General features: G+C 42.9%; 1 protein-coding gene across 2 annotated transcripts; it reads left to right on the forward strand.

Annotated features, from left to right (window-relative positions):
- Positions 1-1022: 1022 nt before the first annotated feature.
- Positions 1023-8503, forward strand: nkx2.3 (NK2 homeobox 3). Of its 2 annotated transcripts, XM_070977854.1 has the most exons (3): positions 1023-1471; positions 7250-7498; positions 7874-8503. In XM_070977854.1, the coding sequence occupies exons 1-3, from the start codon at positions 1096-1098 to the stop codon at positions 8404-8406; spliced, it is 1158 nt and encodes a 385-aa protein (XP_070833955.1). In that variant the 5' UTR covers positions 1023-1095; the 3' UTR covers positions 8407-8503. The 2 variants fall into 2 exon arrangements, with proteins under 2 accessions (XP_070833955.1, XP_070833954.1); XM_070977853.1 differs by lacking the exons at positions 7250-7498; positions 7874-8503 and adding an exon at positions 2604-3244.
- The last annotated feature ends 7718 nt before the right edge of the window (positions 8504-16221 follow it).

The raw sequence follows: 16221 nt of genomic DNA on the forward strand, positions 1-16221 counted from the left end.
GTAGTAGTAGTAGTAGTAGTAGTAGTAGTAGCAGTAATAATATTATTAATAAGTAATTTTGTTTAGAATAGTTTACAGAATTAGAATTTTTATACAGCGACTTTTCGTTACTTGTGTTATTTGCCGCACATGAAAAGGGTCATTTCAACTAAGCAAACTGTCCTTTAATATATTACCCAGGGGCTTTTTTTTTTTTTTTTTTTTTTTTCGGAAATACTGACCTAAAGTCAAGGGAAAGCATCATCGTGGCCAAATTTTAGTGGAAAAAATCTTAACTTTCTCAAATTAGAGAGACATAAATAAACAAAAGAGCATTTAAATATTCTTCATGCCTCCTTGGGTTGCCAGTGTTTATCTTATTTCCCACTGTTGCGACATATTATCTTATCCTTGTGTAGCCGAGACAGGAAACGAAGATATGTCTAATCTTAAAGCCACCGTAGTGATGATGTGAAGAACTGTGAAGTCGTGGGACTTCAGCAGAGAATGGGAGATAATAAATGCTTTTCAAGTTGCCGGATAAACGCAACCAATTTCTTTGATGTCACACCAAATTAAGGATTTTGCTGTATAAATGTTTTAATTACACGAAGTGAAAGGGCTTTTGATGCCTGTTTTCTGTTGTAAAAACAAAAAGCACGTAATAAAAAATTAAAAAAAATTCTTACCTTGAACAGTCTGAGGGGAGTCGGTGTCGCTGACATTATTTCATAAATAAGGCCTATATGTCTTCCAGACACCCACACACGGACAGAGAGAGTCCCTCCCCCCGCCTCAGGACGTCACTGAAAGGGAGAGGACAGCATCCTGGCTGACCCAGCTCTTAGATAGCTGAATTCAGCCAACCAAACAGGATCGACCTCTCTCTTTCTCTCTCAGCCCTCCAGCCATAGACACACCGCCGCAGGAGAGGGATGTCACAGCTGAGAGAACGCCACTCCACCGTAGTCTGCATGAAAAGCAAGCAGCGCGCGGCCGTTCTTCACGCTTACGCACGGGGTATTTGCTTCCTTTACGCGCCGTCCGGAGACAAATTGGTCCTATTTCGGGCCTGCTGACTGTTTGTTATCTGTGATCTCACTGCTGGAGGTAATAATGCTTCCCAGCCCGCTTATGACTTCTTCCACCACGCCTTTTTCTGTGAAGGACATTCTGAAGTTAGAGTTGCAGCAACAATCCCAGCAGCACCAGCTCCAGTTCATCTCCTGCTTCGGTCTCTCTGGCGCGCTGTCACAGCCGGGAGCGCTCCGCTCTCACTCACCGCCCTCCTGCATGTTAGCCGGTAGGGACAGTCCGAGTCCCGGCAGCTCCGGCGTCTCGGAGAGCGAGGACAGGATGTCTTACCTCAGCACGCTGACGGTGCAGGAGCGGCTGGCTGAGTCCGGTCTGCCGGTGGAGATGTTTGGCAACCCGGCGCAGAACCACTCCGCAGACCTCCGACTGGAGAGCGAGCAGGAGCACCGAGATAGCAGTGAGTACACAGTCTAATATGTTCATCCAAAAGTGAGTGAGGATGATGGTGATGATCTCTGTCGTTTTTATTGATGAGAAGTAATAGCATGAACGAAGAGACAAGTAAATCAGAATCACGAGTAAAAAAACCAAAACAAAACAACAACAACAGCAGCATCAATTTGACTTAAACAGATAGTTCTGGAGAAATAGAGGGAAGTGAGAAGATACTCGCTTATTAATACATAAATGACTATTAAACGTTCACCGATTATACACAGATGGAATAAGTCCTCAATGCCCCACTGGAGGGATTTTTGCTAATAACATAATTACATAATAACATATATATGCTATGTTTAATTGCTTATTTTTGTGAAATGATGGCCTCATAATTTAGAACGAAAATCCAATATATAGCAAGTGCTACACCTTGCACAATGAACGCCCATAGGAAAAGAACTTTTCCATGCTTTTCATCAGCAGATACTTAACTGCTGTGCATGAAACCTGGGGACATTTAAGCGTTGTTTACATCTGCTGTTACATCTGATTTATTTATTTCAAACAGTCGATATGAATCCCTGAAGAGAAATGCGCAAAAGCACCAAACATAATGGCTGATTCACAGTTTCGTTGATGTGCATTTAATCGGCAGAAATCTGATTTATTTAGCTCAACTTTCATTTTCAGGATCAGAGGAACAGATTGTTTGTTAGTTTAAATTCACTGACAAATAATTTAGCACTTTTTTCTCCTGTTTACTTTCATTAATCCTTTTTGAAAGCACATTTTTGATTTATTTCTTAATAAATACTTACAAAAATGCTGGTAGAGCAATTTCCAATCTAGTACACTTTCACTTTTTTAAAAGATTTTAAATAATTGAATGTTTAAAGATCAATATCGTGGGAAAATCAATTATTGGGCTATTTGAAAAACAATCCACAACAAAATAGTTTTCTATGGGAAAATGTTTCGCGACAACATTTTGAGATCATTTAGAATTTTACATTAATTCATTCATGTGGATATGAGTGTGAAGGGATTACCACATAATGAAGAGTTAGTTAAACATGTCAAAAATACTACATAGCCAACAAGTCTGGTTTTCGCTTCGATGTACACTTAAACGTGACTTCTCCACGCAGAGAGCTGCGGAGCGTTGCGCGGCGAGTGTGAGGATCCGGACTCTGCGAAGCCCGCCACCAAGCAGCAGAGGACCAGGAGGAAACCCCGCGTCCTCTTCTCCCAGGCTCAGGTATTCGAGCTGGAGCGGCGCTTCAAGCAGCAGCGTTACCTGTCCGCCCCGGAGAGAGAGCACCTGGCCAGCACCCTGAAACTCACCTCCACTCAGGTCAAGATCTGGTTCCAGAACAGGAGGTACAAATGCAAGAGGCAGCGGCAAGACAAGACTCTGGAGATGGCAGGTCATCATCACCACCACCACCCACCGCCGCCGCCCAGGAGGGTGGCTGTGCCGGTGCTGGTCCGGGACGGGAGGCCATGTCTGACTGGATCCCAAAACTATAACACTTCTTACACAGTCGGAGCTCCAAACCCGTACAGCTACAATGGCTATCCAGCCTACAGCTACAACAACTCGATGTACACTAACACCTACTCTTGTACTTATTCTAGCTTACCTCCTCTGCCGCCCAGTAGCACCACAGCTAATGCTTTTATGAACATGAATTTGGGGAACCTTGGGGCACAGACGCAAAGCCAGGCGCCCCAAGGACCAGTCGTCACACCCTGCCAAGGAACCCTGCAGGGCATCCGGGCATGGTAGCGCAGTCTTTACGCACAGCTGGGAGAGACTTCTCTGGGATGGCTGAACGGACTCAAGCATGTCGACCTGATCAGCTAATGCAACGAAAGCAGGGTTGAATGTCAGTAACACGTTAGAGAAAGTATAGGCCAGTTTGCTGTAACTCGAAGCAGGCCTATGAGGAAACCTTGAACCGCTGACTGAGTTACAAGCCATATTTGGTATGCGCATTTTTCTCTGAGCCGCAATGTTTAGAAAACTTCTTCAACCTGCTGTTGGCTAATTAATTGTAGGAAGATCTATAGTGGTTCAAAGTGGACGTGCGACAAAAAATACAGGGAAATTGTATGGGCATTTTCATATAAACACACGTTTCTACGCATAAGGCATCATAAATGTATTAATGGCCTAACTAGGCCCATTCAATGAAATTGAATTGAATTGAAAATTGATTGAATTTCAAATTCGTTGAAAGAACGTAAACAGTATGGACCACAACTGCCAGATAATGCAGTCTTATAAAGTATAATGCTTATTTTTTCTTTTTTGGCCAGTAGTCTTTGTACTTAAAACTAAGTGAGAGAGACTGAACATTGACCTGTATGACCTGAATAAAACGGTGCTTCTGCGTAACAGAGCTGAAGCTACAATATCGATGAAGATGATCACTGATGATGAAATTAAATCATATATCAACAGAATGACGCAAGTGGCTGTATTGTGCTGTGCTTTGTGTGTGCGTGCGTGTGTGTGTGTGCGCGCGTGCGTGCGTGTTAATTTGTTATCTTATTAAAACACACGGAACTAAAACAAATACCGTAGACATCCTTGAGAAAATGTGCGTTTTTAGCCGTGGGATGTTTCTGACGTTGTTTGGGCGCGTGATTGCATTCCAACATTCATATGAAACTGGGCAGGAAATAAATGAATTAATGTTGAGTTTATTACTCAAACTTACATGTGCAGTTTCTCAACCTCTCAAATCGTCTCTCAAGCCATGCAACTATTTTTTTTTCCTGTGAGAAAGCTTGTGGTAGACTTTGGTCTGAGACGAGAACCAGAAACAGAGAGAATTTAGAGGCGAGCGAATGTCCGGTCAGGATCCAGAGATGGACATTAACCAGACAGCCGGCATCCTCGGGACCCACAGGGCGAATAAACTCACAGAACTTTGGATAATAAATAGTGTTGGAAAGTGTCTCTTCGTTGATGCGTGACATTGAAATATGTATAATTCCCAAATCAATAAAAAAGTCCATATATGCTACTATGGTGCTGTTGCTGCTAACAATAATAACAACAATAATAATAATTGTACATGATCATCATATACAAAATAGACCCCCCCCCCCCCCCCCCCCCCCCCCCACACACACACACACACACACACACAAACACCGTTGATTGGAGATGGACTTAAACAAACACCTTCACCTCCGAGGCACGCAGACACTATTAATGGAGATGAATGGCAACGTAAACAGGGTGTTTGTCTCCTCTGATAGCCTCACCGGCCACTTCCCCTGGCTACTGCACTGCCGGTAGGACATACCTGGTGTCAGCTTTAAGTGCTGCAGAGTCACTAGTGTAAATAGAGCTGGCGACAGGACGGCGATGCCTGAGGACGCGGCCTGGCCACGGCTGCTCTGACAGGCGCTGCGATCGCTATCTTGTGCTTCCAAAGATAGCAGCTCGGCTCATGGCTGCGTTAGGCGTGGAGTTTCCCAAAACAAAGTCTCCAATGGCAACCACTCAAGGAGCTCACAGAAGAACCAGGGCCCGAACACAGAGAAGAAGAAAAGGTGCGCGGAGAAGCTGGAGTAAAGGTTCTTCCATTAGGTGGCTCTTCGAGCGTCGTCCCGGCCGCCAGCATGGCATCAGATGGATGTGGAAAAGTTTTTCAGGACCGTAAAATCAAGTGTCTCCTTCTATATTATGACATTTAATTAATTGGAAATTAAACAAAATGATATTTTAATTACAGGCTGCTGGCATATTCTAGATAAATTTGGAGTGGTCTAAGGATAGAAAGAGCAATGCAGCACAGACTAAAACCCTCTGAGATAAAGTCGTTTTTTTGCGCTATATAAATAAATCTGACTTGACTTGACTTGACTTGACTGTGGAAGCCAGTTGAGGCGTCACAAAATCAACATTTGAACATGAAACAGCTGACAGAAAGGTAATTCTTATCTCACACGGATCATCATCAAGCCACACAACATATTTTCATCAGTTTCTTCCATTTTTACCTTCAGTAATTGATGTAATTGCTTTCTGTAGAAATTAAGTGAATGCACGTGCAGGCTTGAGTGTATTTGGGACGCAGATTACGCATGTTGCTTGTGAGTGAGTGAATGAATGAAGGAAAGGCTGCTTCACTCAGAAATTATAATTAGCATTTATTGATGAGCCAATGAGCTGAATTAAAACGTTACTTTTGTTATTGTGGTGATGACATGTCGTGTTTTTGACACATTAAGTGTGCCAGAGCTCCCATGTTTCCAATCCGGACATGTTGTGACACTCTGGAGCTGATTTGCGCTGTGTGGCAATCTGAAAGATTTCTCTGTTTAGTCAGAGGAACAAAACAAAACAACACAGAGGAGGCAGATCACTGCGTCTGTCATCACGTCTCTTCGACGTAGGGTAGGCCCAGTGATTGTGTAATATGTGCGTGTGTCTGTGAGAGAGAAAAGGGTGTGTGTGTGTGTGTGTGTGTGTGTGTGTGTGTGTGTGTGTGTGTGTGTGTGTAACATAGTTGGCATCTTTTCTTTTTACGCGCCTTCTAACTTTGGAAACGATGCATCATGACCACACGGCGGCGCTAGTCACCTGTTTGAGCAACGAGACTGGAGGTCCTCCACGCTAAAACATTCAGTCTACGGTTAAAGTTATTTATTCAATGATATTCTTCTCATGGGTTTTGTTAAAAGAAGTAGAATAAAAAAAAGTTATGGATAAAGGCATCCAAAATCTCCTACAGTTTTACGCAGAAATTTGAAGAACTGCTTAAACCCACATTTATGAGAGATAAGATGCTGCTTTATTAATCCCACAGCGGAGAAATCTGCAGTGTTACAGCAGCAAAGAAGACAGTGTAATAGCAACAAGAATCAGTAAAAATAAAAATGAAAAAAGGTACAATAATATAAAAATATATAGTAAGTAGTAAAAATATAATAAATATGTAAAAATATATTACATTATGATTTTTGTTCAGATTTAACGATGAATTTAAATAATCTACATATTTTACATTTGAATTGTCATGTAAGTGGAAGCTGAAGGCAAACTTGTATAATAGTTGGACCTTACAAGTGAGGCGTAGTTCTGTGAAAGCATTTAAAACCACAGAGGCTGAGCTGCGTATTACGCACGGCTGGCGAACTGCACGCATCAGACTTTCCTCATATTTTCTAAAAATAATGAATACTGGGTAAACTCACGGTGGCTGAAACAGGTCTATTTTGTAAGAGTAGTTGGTAACATCCACTCCGAGTCTGTAACTCGCGTCTGATATACAGTAAAGGTAATATTTAAAATACTCTGCAGGGTCTAATTACTCTCCTCGTCTCCACATAATTTACACAAGCATTGACAAATGTAGCTATTAAAATTTGTAATAATTGCTTGCGTTTGTAACGTCAGTTAATAAAATCAGCTGACCAAGCCTCGTCCTCAGTTAAAGCGCACAGCTCAGAGACCAGCATGGAGCTGGGCGGTGCGAAGGAGGGACCGGGCGGAGAAAACAGCCTATCAAAGGTTAACTAGAGCTGCTGCAGCTGAGAATTTTGTAATAGACTTGACAGTTCGAGATGAAGGCTCTTCATTAGCAGACCGGGCTTAGTTCACCACAATTAAACTAGAGCAATTAAAGAGGCTGTAAAGATCGAACCGCTGAGGATTTGCTTTCGAGGGGCTGATCTCTTGATGCCTCCAGATAAATCGCTTGCGACAGTGCAGGAAATATCAATGCGCTTATTTTAACCATGACATTACGTTTTTCGTCCTTCTCAATCAAAGACATTCTCACCGGACGCGATGTTCGGGGAAAGCCCGATGCCAGGAGTACAGAGGAGCCCCGCGCACCGAAACGCAACATCTGCAGAGGGCAGGGTGGTACGAGAATGTCTGATCTGTCGCATCGAGGCGCGGATAAGAACTGCCTCCACTCAGAGACACTTCCTGCTGGTCTCACTGTGTCTGCCGGAATCCCCGGATCTGATACCTACAGCGAGGAGTTCACTGGAGAGGAGACTGAGCACGGAGGAGGTGAGCACTGGTCGGCAGTTGTTTGAAATTTAGGTTGTGTTTGCACAAACTGGGACCTTGAAAGAAGACAAAAATTTATGTGATTGAAGAAAAACACTTGAAATAGAATTTTGTTGCGGAACAGAATTAATTTGTCTCAGTCCAATGACATGTTCATCTCACCTTTTGGAAATAAAGTACGGTTTTAATCAGCATGTTGGGATGTTTTCACCAGTATTTACAGGGGGCATGCTTATTTATTTGTTACTTATTTGCCTCAATTAAAAAAAATAAAATAATGGCAGATATGTTAAGGACATATTTGTCACAGAATAGTTCCACTTTAGGTTATGAAAATGCCATTTTAATCGCTGAATAATCAAAAATCTTTCTTAGGCCCTGCAGACCAGCATCCACAGTGTGAGGAGCGGGATGAACGGCAGAGGAAGGAGGCCGAGGAGGAGGAGGGGGAAGAATATCACCACAGCGAGGAGAGGGTCAGCTGTTCATCCGATGAGCGACAGTGCAGGCCCGGTACCAAGAAGCGCTCCAGGGCGGCCTTCTCTCACGCACAGGTCTACGAGCTGGAGCGCCGCTTCAGCGCGCAGCGGTACCTTTCAGGCCCTGAAAGGGCCGATCTGGCAGAAGCGCTGAAACTCACAGAGACCCAGGTGAAAATCTGGTTTCAGAACCGGAGATATAAAACCAAACGGCGCCAGATGTCGGCCGAGCTGGCGGCGTACGGCCCACCAAAGAAAGTAGCAGTAAAAGTGCTGGTGAGGGACAATCAAACGCAGTACCATCAGGCGAATGGAGTACACGTCCCAGTGGGTGTGCCACTGTATCAGGCCTACCAGTACTACCCCTACCTGCACCACTGCTGCCAGCCGTGGAGCATGAACAGTGTGCCGTGTGGGGGAATGCTCTGAAGCCCTCCAGAGAGTATGACTTGAACAAGTGCCAACTCAAGGTGTCAAAAGCTGTCTGTACAGTCAGAGGGTGACACCATCCTTTATGCTGTCAAACTGACTGAGACTGTACAGTTTTATTTTCTATTATTCTTTTTTTTTCCTTATAACAAGAAGCCTGTTTACTTTTTATCTTTTTTTTTTTTCTTACAGCAAAACGATATTGGAGTTTGACCTGCTATTTAGGGTCCATGCCATGCAAATGTCTCTCCCCATGACGAGCTACATTTAGAGATATTCAGAAATATTTAAACGTTAGCCTGCAGTGAAGATTGGTGTGGGCATTTTTTATGGGGTATTTGATTAGACTATTACTGTGTGAAGAGATCTTTAGCATTTAAGACCGAGATTTGAGTGTGGTTCTAATTTTGTAACGATTTACATGAAAAACAAAATTTTACTCTAAATACTGTTGACTTTGTCACACTTTTTTCTGATCCGTTGGGTAGTAATCTTATCATTTATCTAATTTATTTAATATTTTATTTAGGCCTATCTTTTTTAAAGACAAAACTTCAAAGGGACTTTTTTTGGGGGGGGGGCAGAAAAGGGGAGAGTCATGTATATCTTGTGTTTGCTGAGGAGGATAGGCTGACATATGGAGCAGAGAAAGGTCTTCTCATTTTCAACCCCTGATTTTTACATTTCAACATTCCCTTTTGGGATTAGTTTTTGGAAAAATCAAAGTCACAAATGCTGGTTATAGTGTGCACAGTGGGTTATAAAGGTACATTTTGCAGAAGACAGTGAACTTGTCTCTGTTTCAGGATTTATCACACTACACATTATTTCTACCAAAGCAACTTCCTCCACTTTCTGCTGCATGTCAACAGGTTCCACATGAAATATTAACAATGCTGGAGAGGGTGCTACAATTTTATCTAAATGATGTCCTAAAACTAAGCACACTTAACAACAAACGATGCTCCGTTAGCACAATTAAATAAAATTTGCCCATTTACACAAATACTTGAAATAACCCCAGTGTCTCTGAAAAGATGTAGCTGTATTTATTAGTTATTTACAAAATGTGTAAATACACTAAATCAGGTAGCGACTCGCTTTTAGTCCACAGCAGTGACTCTTGACTTGGTGCCTCAAGAGTCCATTTGATGATGTATACGTTGCTTTTTGTCCTTCATCATTCACGACTGCCAGAAACAGTCCGTTTTCAGCTACCAGACAGAGCAGAAAGGAATCCTGAATTTATACAAACCCAACAAGAGAAAGTAGCTTATCTGGAAGTATGAGTAGCATGACCGAGTCTCTGACATTTTTAGTAGGTATTTATTTCATTTATGGGACATTTTTATTGAGCATGAAACTCAACATAACACCTGGAAGAATACATTCTTTATGTGAGCTTTATGGACCTTTAGTAACCTTTTGGACAGTGTGTCTGTGTGTATCTAACAGATTAAGATGCAGTCTGGCTGCACAGACAGCAGGAAAATATAACTCTCTGCTTTTAAGAAACGCATTCGTGGAAAGGGATACAGTGTATAATATCCATCTCAGCAAATTGAGTTTAGTTTTCTTTTTACTTTGATAAGGGACAAAAGTGACAAATTTTACTGACTCAACCAAACGTTTTTTTAAAGGGTGATTATTTAGTATGTGTGTAAAAAGTCATGCGTAGGCCTACTCTGTTCTACTGTGTGCTCCATGAGTCAGAGAGGGTCAATAGACCGTGGAGATGTTGCACCACGCAGCCGGGCTGCACAAGACAGCACACATTAATCATGCCTCACTCAAAAGACTACACCCTCATCACTGAGGAATATACACAACGGCCACACTTGATAGGGAAATAAAAACATATTTCCAAAATGAGGTGACTGGTGCTTTGGCTCAGCCCTTAACTGACTGCACTTAGCAGCGTTAACAGCGTTAACCGTCAGAATTGCGTGGTATTAATGGAGCCTGCAGGCGGCTGGGGAGGGCACAGAGAACACACTGTCGTCCTAACTGATGTATTACAGATAAGCAGATAAAAGAAGTTTTCTTGGAACCAGAAATGTAAAAAATGGATGTATTGACATGTTCAGTGACATCACGCTGACACTACACAGTGAATTATTTGTCTTCAGTGAGGTCACGCCCTGTCTATCAAAGCCTGTCGAATATTCCTATATTACAACATTAAAGAGGGTGTGTCAAAGAACTGTGATGTAAAATAGGTACTTCAAGTTCCCTTTTCCCTGCTGCTTTGGCACAGATGATCTTCTCGTGCCACACTTTGGCACCAGCCCAAACCTCATTTATCTCTTATATCATAACACCACTTCAAGCTATCCTCAGCGGTTGACACAACAGGTTTCTGGGAGGGAGAAATAACGTATCTCCTCTTGACTGTCTGACTGTAGCTCAGCGGGGCACCATGAAGTCTAATTATGTTCATTTTCACATGCAGGGTGTATTTGTGACTCCAGACTTAGACGACTAACACTATGCAGGAGAAAAGGTCACGGTGTTGCAGTGCGGCTCCCAGGTATGCCACTTTGTATGTGCTCTGATTATTCACATTGTGCTGGTGAATAGCTGCTTTAGTCATTGCTGTCTTCCGTGACAAGATAAGATTTTGTGTTTTTCTGCAACCAGTCTGTGATGTCACACTGCTGTCAGTTTCCTTTCAGACGAAGTCGGACACCGAGGAGAGTGAGTGACAGGATGCTTTTAATGGCTATGGATGTTCACCCATAAGTGTGGTTACACAGATTGTTTTTGTCACTTCACTTTCATCTGACAGAGGGAACCCCCCTCATCTTCATTTAAAGGATAATTCTGGCTTGGTGTGAATAAGGTCTTATTTTCATGTTTAGGCTATTATTTTGATTTTGTGACAAAATTTCCACCCACACATTTAATTGTACAATGACATTGCTGCAACAAAGTGTAACTGGGCAAGAAGAAGATGACAGATGTCAGATATTAAGCAAACATCTTAGTCATATAACCTTAACCAGTTTATGTGAAGATAAATGCATTTATCCCTTGTTACATAGGAAAATTGTGTGCATGCACAGCTATGGCAAGTGCGGCAGGTCAAAGTTGAACCAGGATGTTTCCCACAGATGGTTTCATTAATAATTTTACCTTTGTTTTCTCTTCCAAATACATTTTGTGAATATGTTTGTTTAAAACCTATGTGATTGTCTGATAGATTTCTTCCCCTGTTGGACATCTTTGCTACATTTCCAGATTCCAGAAACGGTTGTTCCAGGCTCTACTGAGCCATCAAACATTACTGTATGTCTAAATATGTAACGTCAAAGTATGTAAACATTTTGAGTTGTGCTTTATTAGTGTGCCTCCCCATGAATAGCCTCATAAAGCAGAAAGAGAGAGAATGAGAGGAGACAGATAGCAGCGCAGAAGAACATGTTCGTCTGCCTCTTCAAACAATCAGCAGCAGCTTCCACAACTCAACAAAGCATTAAAGGGCAGATTTAATAAGACTTATTAATGCCAGTGGAAACAGGTAATTTCCTGTTGTCTTTTATATCAGTGCAGATTTTTGAGCTGAGAGGAATGCGTTGAGGGTGGGGCTGAGTAACAGTGAGCAACACAGGAATGACAGTCCTCACCTAATCCATGCTTGGCTGCACTTTTAAGATACAGATCTATTGACGGAGAATTCTCACAGGGCTCCTGAGCAGCAATTACACATGCATTTCTGATGCGCCTATTGTAGCGAGAATCATTTTCTCAAGAGCCTTGTTGGTTTAAACAATATCATCGTCTCTTAACGGCTGCTGGCACTGAGACTGCTGCGATTATGAACAGATATATAGATGACACAAAGCGGGACTGGGACAGGTTTTTCTCCCAAAATGATTCATGCCCAGCCAATTGTTGATTGTGCTATCAGAAGCAATTATAACGAACACTAACTGTTTTGCTTTGGGGGAAAAGATGGAGCAGCGGTGTGTGTTTTGCTGCTGCTAATGCACTGACATGGGGCAGGACTCAGGAAGGCTGGGGGTCACGGTTAATACCTCTGTTTAAAGACAGACCTGCTTCCCTTTGACCTGAACGCTTTCTCTCACAAACACACACGCACGCACGCACACACACGCCGCAAATAATCCCACCCAGAGGACTCTTCAGGCTTGTTCCAAAAACTATTAGCAGATAGCATCAGTGCATGTAGGAATGTAAACATTTACAGTAAAGCTATAGGACATCAGCTCCCCCTGGGGCAGACACATCCATCACAGCAGCTACATCAGCACTCAGAAGTCCCCCTGGTTTCAAGAGGATTTAAGACATCATACCTTTGTGCACAATTTCATATAATCAGCCCACATTGTTCTGTTTGATGTGTTGGTAAGTTCAAAGTTACTGATGATTTCTATAAAAAATTGAAATTGTTTTATAAAAGCTGGTTCAAACATCTCTTGCTCAGATGTTTGGGGCTGAGTGCAGTATAGCAGCCAGCAGTTATTGGTTGTAACATTGTGCATGTATAGAAATGCAGTGATCCCAGGCCTGGGTTTGTCAGAGCAGGAGCAGGGGTCATGAAGAGGATTAGAAAGGAACAGAGAGATGAGCCCACCCAGGACTTAGAAAGAACAGGCTCATTTGGAAGCAGCACAGGTCCAGTCCACATGCTGTGTGTGTTTATGTGAGTTGTGTGTACCCATTCGAAGCAGATACAGGATGTTCAGGGATGAGAGTCTGGGAGGCAGGTTAAGACAAAGCACGAAGGTAAAGCACAGGAGGGAGTGGAAAGCAAGACTAAAAAGACACCATATATCTCCTTTCCAGACATCTTATATCTGTATTTATGTAAATTCATGTAAATATATGTGTATTCTGAATTTGATGCCAGCAATACGTTTCAAACAAGTTGGGACAGAAGCAACAAAAGACTGGAACATTTCACAGGTAAACAGGTTCATTGGTAACAGGTGATAGCATCATGATTGGGTGTTAAAGGGGCATCTTTGATAGGTTCAGTCATTCACAAGCAAGGATGGAGCGAAGTTCACCGCTTTGTGAACTCATGATTGGATGAAGGATATTACTACATGGGCTCAGGAAGACTTTGGAAAACTGTTGTCAGTAATGGAATGAAACAATTTCTGGAATCACGGTTGTAAAACACACAATGAATGTTGAGTTTAATATACGGGAAACCATACAAGGCCATGAAAAGGTTGCATGAAGTGTGTCTGTATGCATCTGTAGCGTGTCTATCAGTTGTTGACGGTGAGTGTGTGTTGAGCTCCTCTGTCCATAGATGGACAGGAAGTCTTCCAAGCTGCTACATTTCCTTCCTCTGACTCCTCTCCGCTCTCATGTCTCCCACACACATGCTCAGACAGACACAGACTCCTCCAGAGCCGGCCGGAGGAATCCAAATGTTTTAATTAGCCCTGATAAGCTGAGACAAGGAGAGCATTGAGCAGCTCTGACACACAGACGTCTCCTATCAGTGAGCTGATAAAGGAACTACTCAGGCCCACTTATGGCCTCTCAGACTTCCCTCCTCCCTTTGCTGGTCTCTCTCCGCATCTCCACCGAGAGGGATCCTCATCCCTGCTGTGTGAAGCAGAGAGTGCTAAAGTATCTTAAAACCTTTCTGAGGTCATCTTGTTGTCCTTTAAAGCTGCCCTCCTCTCACCTGCTGCAAATTCAACCCATGTTGTTTTTTGTTTTGTTTTCTCTCTTGCATCAGTGCAACAGTTTTGCTCCCAATCTTAGCTGAGCCCGTGTAGTAATCTCCTTTATACAATCATGTGTTCACAAAGTGGTGAACTTCACTCCATCCTTGCTTGTGAATGGCTGAGGATTTTCAGGATGCCCCTTTCATACCCAATCATGATACTATCACCTGTTGCCAATGAACCTTACAGGTGTTTTTCGAGCATTCCACAACTTTCTCAGTCTTTGGTTGCTCCTGTCCAAACTGGTTTGAAATATGTTGCTGCATCAAAGTACTATGTCGCTCGCTGGCCTGGGAACGCCTTGGGATCCCCCCGGAAGAGCCAGAGGAAGTGTCCGGGGAGAGGGAGGTTTGGGCGTCCCTGCTCGAACTGCTGCCCCCGCGACCCGGCCCCGGATGAAGCGGGAGAAGATGGATGGATGGATGGATGGATGGATGGATGGATGGATGGATGGATGGATGGATGGATGGATGGATGGATGGATGGATGGATGGATGGATGGATCAAAGTACATATTTACATTCAATGAAGCTGATGAGGTCAAACATTAAATATATTGTCTTTGTACTGTTTCCATTTAAGTATATTTCAAAAAGGATTACCAAATGATCAAATTCTGTTTTTTATATGTTTTTTACACAACGTCCCAACTTCTCAGGGTCAGAGTTGAATATTTCACTGGGCTACAGACTGAGGGCAAAAATACGTCCTTACCTTGAACTATTCCTGTATCTACGGAGGTCTAAAGACACACACAAGCCTCAAGTCTGATACACACTGCGAGATACAGTGTAAATTAGACCAATCGTCCCTGAAGCTGTCTGCCAGAGCAAAACATTTTTGGACATGTGCTGATAAATTCAGGATATGTCCAAAAACCCTCTGACACATTCTCAACTGGACTGTCAGCAACTTTCCACAAAGCCAGCAAGCAAATTCAAAGATTAGCAATATGAGTAAAAAGAATGGCTTCAATATACATCATTACTGATAATACCTGTCACAGATAAGTGTGCAATGAATGAGTTGCTATGATATTTTTCAGTGAATCAATGAATGGCTTGTGGTTTTCACCAGACCAGTTTGTGCTGACTGGAGCTCGAAGGCATAACAGCTAAGCTTATTTGACAGGAGGGGAAGACAGCTTTCTTTTCAAGATCAAGTTCAAAGGGCAGGAGGCCTGTTTCTTCCTCAGTGTCCCTGACTGCACCTGTGTTGCTTCAAGACACACACACACACACACACACACACACACACACACACACACACACACACACACACACACACACACAGATGCAAGCAATCCTGTCCACACCACTGACAGACTTGAGTTTTCATCTCATACTGTGTGTGTCATTGCATTTGCACACGTGCTGGACGTGCACTGAGGCTGTATGTGTGTCTGAAGTGTTTGCAAGTAGATTTCATGACCTCGCTTGCCTTTTAGAGGAATTTGTCACAACATTTGAGACAGAGGGAAGGGCAGAGGAGAGAAAGTGCTGGACACCTGCAGTCACCCGTAACAATGCTGCAGTTCATCACACCCTGCCAAGGCTTCACTCCTGAAGGCCCAAGGGATGATAAGTGTGTGTGTTTTTGAGTGTATGTGTGCATATCTGCATGTGTCTTTGGCTTTGATCATGAAAGCAGTGCGGCAGGTTAAGTTTTCAATGGGGAATCCTTCCTTAGGCAACAAATGCAGGTGAAATATTCCCTCTTAAAGTTGAAATTTTGCACAAAGCCTCCCTAATCGCTTTTTTACCTAGTTTTCTTTTTCATCCTCACACTTTGGCTTTGTCTGCTCTTATGAAAATATCAGTTTCCCTGCTGTAAAAGTATTATAACCCCTCTCTCCCCTTCTCCGTATTCCGGCCCATTAGCAATGGCATTTTACCGTAAACACTTGGATTTATCGAGGAGCTGCCTATTCAAAGCAAGTCTTGCATGCAATTCTTCTATAGCACGAGAAGTGAGAAGGATCCTGTTTCAAATTCACACTCACGCCACAGCCACACACACCATTTCCATGTTTTCCTGCATCACATAAATGCTCGTAATAAAAACAGCTGTTTTCTCTTCTGTTGCAGCTTCCTCTGCACTGAGG

Source organism: Chaetodon trifascialis, chromosome 13 (assembly GCF_039877785.1).
Source record: "Chaetodon trifascialis isolate fChaTrf1 chromosome 13, fChaTrf1.hap1, whole genome shotgun sequence".
NCBI lineage: Eukaryota > Metazoa > Chordata > Actinopteri > Chaetodontiformes > Chaetodontidae > Chaetodon > Chaetodon trifascialis.